This window comes from Lygodium microphyllum, chromosome 29 (genome assembly GCF_053477565.2).
Source record: "Lygodium microphyllum isolate KBCC chromosome 29, Lygodium_microphyllum_v1.1.10, whole genome shotgun sequence".
Lineage (NCBI taxonomy): Eukaryota > Viridiplantae > Streptophyta > Polypodiopsida > Schizaeales > Lygodiaceae > Lygodium > Lygodium microphyllum.
This window is the reverse complement of record NC_141163.1, coordinates 107,966,220-107,973,254: the sequence shown is the minus strand read 5'-3', so window position 1 is coordinate 107,973,254 and position 7,035 is coordinate 107,966,220. Positions and strand designations below refer to the sequence as shown.

General features: G+C 44.1%; 1 protein-coding gene across 1 annotated transcript; it reads right to left on the bottom strand.

The window, feature by feature from the left end:
• Nucleotides 1–666: 666 nt before the first annotated feature.
• Nucleotides 667–6,227, bottom strand: LOC148010999 (uncharacterized). The gene is made up of 2 exons (XM_087672135.1): nt 4,454–6,227; nt 667–3,842 (listed from the first exon to the last, which is right to left on the bottom strand). The coding sequence occupies exons 1-2, from the start codon at nt 5,486–5,488 to the stop codon at nt 1,671–1,673; spliced, it is 3,207 nt and encodes a 1,068-aa protein (XP_087528261.1). The 5' UTR covers nt 5,489–6,227; the 3' UTR covers nt 667–1,670.
• Between the last annotated feature and the right edge of the window lie 808 nt (nt 6,228–7,035).

The following is a 7,035-nucleotide window of genomic DNA, read 5'->3' as shown; positions in this document are numbered from 1 at the left end:
TATAGAGTGAAAACCAAACAGAGCTCAAAGTCACTAGTACTTTTTATATAGGTGTTTCTAGCTCTAATGCCATGTTATAGTTACAAAGCCTATACCCTTACACTCACCCCTATGTAATGAATTGCTATCCTCAACAATCCAAGAACGGTTTTCTTAACTCATTTCAGAGTCTTAACATAGCTTATTCTGCCAAGCTGGTCAGTGTTACAGGCTTTCACAAGATTTCAAATCATAACTTGTCATAAAGCATAGAAATGGCAAAACAAAAAGATATATCAATAAGGAATTCTTTGTATTCATGATATAAAAAGACACAACATTGAGGCACATCTCAGGACTACACTCTCGTAACACCGCACGTATGAGGGTTCACCACTAAGTATAAGGAATCGCATGTAAAGTGGTAACCAAGCAATATAGGTGTTTCTAGCTCCAACGCCATGGTATATCTACAAAGCCCATACGCTTACTGAAAGGGGATGGGATTGGGGGGATTGTTGTTGGTCCTCCCTGGGATCCATGTCTTGGTGTCAATCTTCAATCACGACAAGTTTTTGACATTTTTTCACATGGGAGAAAGGGCTCTTTTCCCTTATTTTTATCTATAGTGCTCGCCATCACGAGCTTCTAGCCTTCTTATATGGAAGAAGGGGCTCTTTTCCCTTGATTTTCTCCATAGTGTTCAACATTGTGAGCTTGTGGTCGAGAGGCACTACATGCTTAGCTAGGTGGAGTTGGGGATAGGGGTCTACTAGCCCCCTAGGCTCAATGACATTATTGTCAAACTTCAAACACAAGTTTTTGGCATTCTTCCATATGGGAGAAGGGGCTCTTTTCCACTTGTTTTTCCTTATAGTCTTCTTTCTTATAGTTTTCAACATCATGAGCTTTTGGTCAGGAGACACCCAGGGCCAACAGCCCACTACACACCCCCCCCCTTTCCCCAAAAACCACACCTAGGTTGATGTTTTCATGATTAACAATGTGTGAATTATAGTGGGAAGTTGCTAAAAACTTCTTGCGAATGAGTTTTGAAGATGTTGACCGAAACTCTATGTGCAGAAAATGAGGCCAAAGAGAACAAGAAGGATGTGTAAAGAGCAAAATGTGATACTTACATGAAGTCATATAATGCTTTTGATGCCATCACAATGGTTGAGCCTACAAGCTTGATAGATGTGCTAGTTGCCTTAGCTCTTAAATCTGATGGATTTGGAACTCATTGGAACTTATCTGGTTTGTGATTATTATGTTGCTGTTTGTTTTCTTGTTGTGTACTACAGATGAACCAAGCGTTTTGATGCCTTTGAATGTTCTGATGAGCCACATGTCTTTTACTTTGGTAGCATAATGATTGTGATGGAAGGTCGAGTTTGCATCCCATGCGCTAAAGACTATACTCTACTACCGTACAGAAATCGAGTTGTAACACCAAACTGAGAATCTACATTGGGGTATGTGTACAAATGCATCAAAATGGTCACAATCCTCGCAGCTTGACAGAGATAATAGGGCTTACACATTTTTGAAGAGTGACTCTTTAACTTGTAAGCTCTCATCTGCCCCAGCCCAATGCAACAACTTACAATCCCAAATCAAGGAGTGTACTATCTAGTGCAACTGGTTATGGAATCTATGCTTTACATAGCAATGTAAAGATCTCTCATGGTTTATGCTTTCAGTAGAAATTCGACAGAGGTAATGTCTTCTCCGGAAATACCTGAGCAAATCTGAGGCAGAGCAGATTTCATTCTGTACATGAAATCAGCTCCGAGCTTGGTTTGTTCAATGGTTTGCAGGCGGTCAGTTTTGGCTATGGATGTGCCGAATTTGCACAGGAACCAAAAAGGGACAACAGGAAGATTGGAGTTATGTCCATTTATTGTGGGGATCAAGGCAAGTGTTTCCACTACCCCTTGCTCAAGTAGTCGTTCAATCCAGGCTCTTGTTTCCCGCTTAACATGGAGGGGTGAAAAGACCACATAAAAGAGGACCTTCTCTTGCAGCTTAGGCCTCCGTTCCTTTTGAGACAGTATGAGCTTGAAGAGCATCTCAATTCCGCCCTTTTCGACAATCTCATCCTGCCTCTCACTACCATTTAGCAATGACTCCAAGACTTCAAACAATTTACATGAAACATCATCGTCCACATCAGTTGATGTGATACTGTACATCAAACTATCCAGAGTTTCCCCTTTCACAACTTCCTGTAGCAGACTTGTGGAGGAAGGGTGGTAGTTGATTTCCCATAAACAATCTGCCACTACTTGTTTGATTGGCGTTGGAGTATAAGGACCACAATGCTGCATTACACTGTTTATAACATCTGTCGATCTGATGATTTCTTCCCATTTCCTAGCTGGAGCACCCCTCATACTCCTCAAAGTAGCTCTGATCCCAGAGAATGCCTCCAGCACAACTATCTCCTTGTCAGCAGGAACAGCATCGTTTTGGACACAGATCTGACTAGTAATTTCCTGGCTCCTCAGCTCTTCTCCTTCATTTGTGCAGCGTAAGTTCCGCAAGTTCTCTGCTGCTTGCATTAGGACTTCATGCAACTCTGACAAACTTTCTTGCTCTATGCTTCTTGACAAGCTCCATTCTTCGTCATCATCGTTCTGGGATCTGTCACTCAACAAACGCAGAAACCGGTCTTTGATGATTGACCTCTCTCGTCTTGGCCATAATAGCCCAAGTTGATCTTTGCAGTCATTTGCTAGCTTCTCCCACAAACCTGCTTGGAATATTTCCTCCACAACTGGCTCTCCCCCAAGTTCGCACAATCGCTCCAAGATGTCCATGGCCAAGCCCACACAGTATAAGCCTACTAGGTCTCCCACAGGTGCATCTTGTAGGAGGGCATCAGCACTCCTTGAATCTGCAATCTTTACTAGCTCATACAGTACGCTAAGTGCTTTGTACATGCTTTCCGTAGCCTGGCCAGTGTCGCAGCCGACAAACAAGGAACTGAGCACCTGGACCGCACCTGCATTTATCAAATCATTTGCATGCTTTTTGTAATCATTTGGGCCATACACATTCCCTATGTAGTGAGCAATGGCGCAGGCGGTATGAGGGCGGACGTTTCCGCACGAAATCATGTATATTATCTCCTTGTCTAGGAGGTTTTTAAATTTTTCAGATGTTATGGAGAGGTCTGAAGTGATGGATAAGCCTGTTAGTGAGCTCACCAAATCTAGCAGCTCTACGACAGTGTGCAGTACTGTGACTTGCAGGACACAGATACCAGACCGAAGAGCTGCTATCAAGTAATTCATGGCAGCATTTTTGGTCTCTGGTTTCCCATATCGAAACAACCATGCGGCAGCTATGGTCCAGGAGATTGCAGAATGCCCTGCTGAAAGTTCATGGAACTGAAGCAAGTTTACTGCCCCTAAGTACACATTGTCTAGAAACAAGGAAACCATATCATGCATTCGATAACAGAATCTGGAGTCTGGTTTTGCAATCAGGGAGCCCTTAACTAACTTTCCAACTTCTATGCGGAACAAGCTGTTGGGTTTTAAAGCCGCCCACAACTTCTCTAGACAGATCTCAGGAATTGGCTCGCTCCATAGAAGTAATGCAAACGATGTAAAAAGGTCTCTAGCATCTTTGCCTAATGCTCTTAGGCTGAATTCAAATGACCCAAAGATTGTCGAAGAACTATCTAGTGCAGTTTGATATGTGGCTGGTACTGTTGCCTTTGCAGCATACATAGATAAATTGTGCATAGCCTTTTCCCATTCTTCAAGCCTGGTCTCCCCGCTTAGAGCTTCACCAATGACAGAAATGGTGAGAGGATGGTAACCACAGCGTTGAAGCAGCTCCTCCCATAAGTCCTGCATACAGTGGGAAGCAGTATGGGTGTGCAATCAAAACACAAGAATTTCAACTTGTGAGGAAGTTTTAATAATTTAAAGGAAAGTAGTCTCTTTCAGGATATAAATATGCATTTTATCAAGTCTTGTTTATATATATTTGCGTTGACTCGGTTGAAAGCTATGTTGTAACAAGGATCAGTCAACAAAAAGGCTGCCTATAAATTGCCAAAAACTGAGTCCGATCAATATGTAGAAGCATAGAAGAACCGGACCAATTGATGGAAGAGAAAGCTGCAGCTTAGAGTTTGCCAAGTTGCATAAAAGGCTGCAAAATCGAGGTTGATGAATGACTTTCAGGTCTTGACAATATAAAATTCCACCTCTCAGGAGTGCATCTTACACATACATACCACAGCCTCAATTGCTGGCCAAGAACCACACTGGACACAGAACTATGAATTCTAAGGATGGTCATGGCTACAGTTATGCATGAAAAACCATTATAGTTCGATCATATTGACCGTTAATATATGTAGTTTGAATATGATTAAACCTACTGTCATGCATACATTCAGTATTTCAATCATATCGACTGTAAACATATATGGTTTGAATATGATTAGACTTACCGGCAACTTGGTTAACTGTGTGTGGTACATGAGAATGGATTTTCCAACTTCCATGACATCCTTCTCAGTAATCTCCACTTTGTCTGCTTCAGTAATGGCATGCACAGACTCTATTCGTGTGGTAACCAGAATTTTGCAGTGGTTCCCAGAGAGCCTAGTAAATCGGGTGGTTATGTCTACTTCCCACACATCATCAAGCACAATGAGATAGCTTTTCCCTGTCAACACTTCTTGAAGGAGCAAGCAAGCATTGTCCAGGTTGATGCCCTCAAGCTGCTCCTTTTTGCAGCCGAGCTTGCGTAGGAGGTTGCACAACTTAGCAGCCAGGAGCTTGTGATACTCAAGGCTGTCATTGCTGGCGCCTGCAATGGAGCATGCTTGCCCAAAAGTGAGCTCCAAAGCCCCATCGATGAACCTTTCTGGTGGTTCTGCCGCCACAAACCTTGCAAGGCTAGACTTGCCTATCCCAGACATGCCATGGACCAAGAGAACCTTGTTTTCACTGAGCTGCAGCAGATGCCGTATGTCTTCAGCCTTGGTCAATGGCATGTATCCATGATCTGATTGCACCTCGAGGTATGCAGGGAGGGCGCCGACATTCTTTTGCAGCGCTTCACGCACCTCCAGGGGCAGGTTTTGGAGCTTGAGCCATGAGGTGATGAGGGACTCCATGTTGGTCGTGGTCCTGGCAAGATCACTCACGCCGAAGATCGCCCCTCGGATGGTGTAGAGCTTTAGCTTGAGGCCTTTCTTGTGTGCAATCTTCTTGGCCCTATTTACCTGCTTCTGAAGCTGCTCACATAAGGTCTGCAGGCTTTCCAGGGCATTGGCCTGCTCCACGTGGTGCTTCTTGTTCCTTAGCTTCTCTTGCTCACGGAATTGCACATCCATGAGTTGCTTCACAGTGGCTTCAAGCAAGAGGATTTTGGGCATGGCCTCCTTGTGATTGCGAGCCGAATCGCCCAGTGATCGGATGCTTTGCAGCAGAAGGGTTGCTACTTGGCATACTTCTCCCAAAGGAAGGAATGGACTCATGGTATATGACTATGTATTGGCTTGGAATTCTGTTTGTTCTTTTTTCTCTCCTCAGTCCTTTTTTTGGTTTGGGTCTTTGAGGGGTGCTGTAGCAGTACAGGTAATTTTATTATTTGAGACTATATAGAGATACAAATGAGACCGTCATGAAGTTTATCTAGCAATCAACAATCCCTTAAATGAGGTTTGATGCGCCAGAGAAGGCCTATAATGAGCTCTTAAAACTGGAAAAAAGGTTTATGTGAGGCCTTTCATGTGCTCAAACAAGCAATCAACAATCCTTCAAATGAGGTTTGATGTGTCGGAAAAGGCCTGTTATGAGCTCTCAAGATTGTAATCAAGTTTGTATCTGGCACTGAACTACTGCTCAAATGAAGCCTTTTATGTGCTCAAACAAGAACTTGAAATCAGCAAGCAAGTTCACTACCACCCGAGCAAAGAAGAAGAGAGAAGCCAATCTGGGCATCTTCTCCCGAGGCAGCATAATGCAAAGGGAAGGCTGGTCGAGAGAAGGATTGATTGCTAGGATTGTAAGCAAGCAAGCGCGCGCGAGAGAGAAGGAAGACAAACCTATGGAAAGGCGACTGGCAGGGCATAAATGCATGGCGCCACAGTGGGCGAGCGCCCATGAGAGGATGGCACATGGAAAGGATAGAAGAGAGGGGCAGGGGGAGGGATGAACGTGTAGATACGGGAGACACACAGAGGCAAGCTCACGAGTGTGAGCAAGGGTGGGCAAGATAGAGCAGTTAGGCTGGCATGTCGTTAAGAGAGAGAGAGAGAGAGAGAAAGAGAGAGAGAGAGAGAGAGCATGCATTGAGAATGTGATACCAACCGGCCTGGCCCCTTCACGTGTGCCTGATTACGTGCTGAAGGTGGTAGAGTTTGACCAGTCTTCCTTCTAATAGACCCAATACAATGCCAAGGACAACTCAACAAGAGGTGTGTGGGCTTAGGAGAGGTTCCAAAGGCATAAAGCCCAAGCTCTAGGTTTTCCACACCTAGAAACTGAACAAGAGCATGGGTCCCTTGATGCATGTAGGAGCTCTCCAAGGTTTGCACACCTAAAAACTAAACAAGAGCCATGGGTCCCTAAGGCACATAGGAGAGGCCAAGTTCAAGGTCTACAACATTAGAAACACTTCATTTCCCTCTATGGAGAAACTAGGAATTAACATCAGGACACATGGAGAGGCCAAGCTCAAGGTCTACAACACTAGAAACACTTCATTTCCCTCTATGGAAGAGCTAGGGATTAACACTCTTGTAGTACATTAATAGTGACGTGTGAGAACCATGGTTTCTATAGATGGTGCTTCGCAAAGGCTTGCTCCCCTTTGTGGCATGATTACGGCCTACACATAAGCATCCTACAAATCATGGCACATGTTGCATGCCAACAACACCAATTGGCTTGCAAGGTTGCAAAAGGGCATGTGCAACTCTTCAACTTGGCAATTAGAAGTTTGACGAGCTTGTAATTGAATTAGTAAGGGTGTTGACACTTTATGAGGCCGTATAGGAATATTTGAACGTTTACTCCACTA

What these genes read in the sequence shown, in the direction of transcription:
- LOC148010999 (XM_087672135.1), bottom strand. Translation starts at nt 5,488, where the DNA reads ATGAGTCCATTCCTTCCTTTGGGAGAAGTATGCCAAGTAGCAACCCTT. An exon ending in CACAGTTAACCAAGTTGCCG is followed by an intron (nt 3,843 to 4,453) that starts GTAAGTCTAATC and finishes CACTGTATGCAG; the next exon opens with GACTTATGGGAGGAGCTGCT.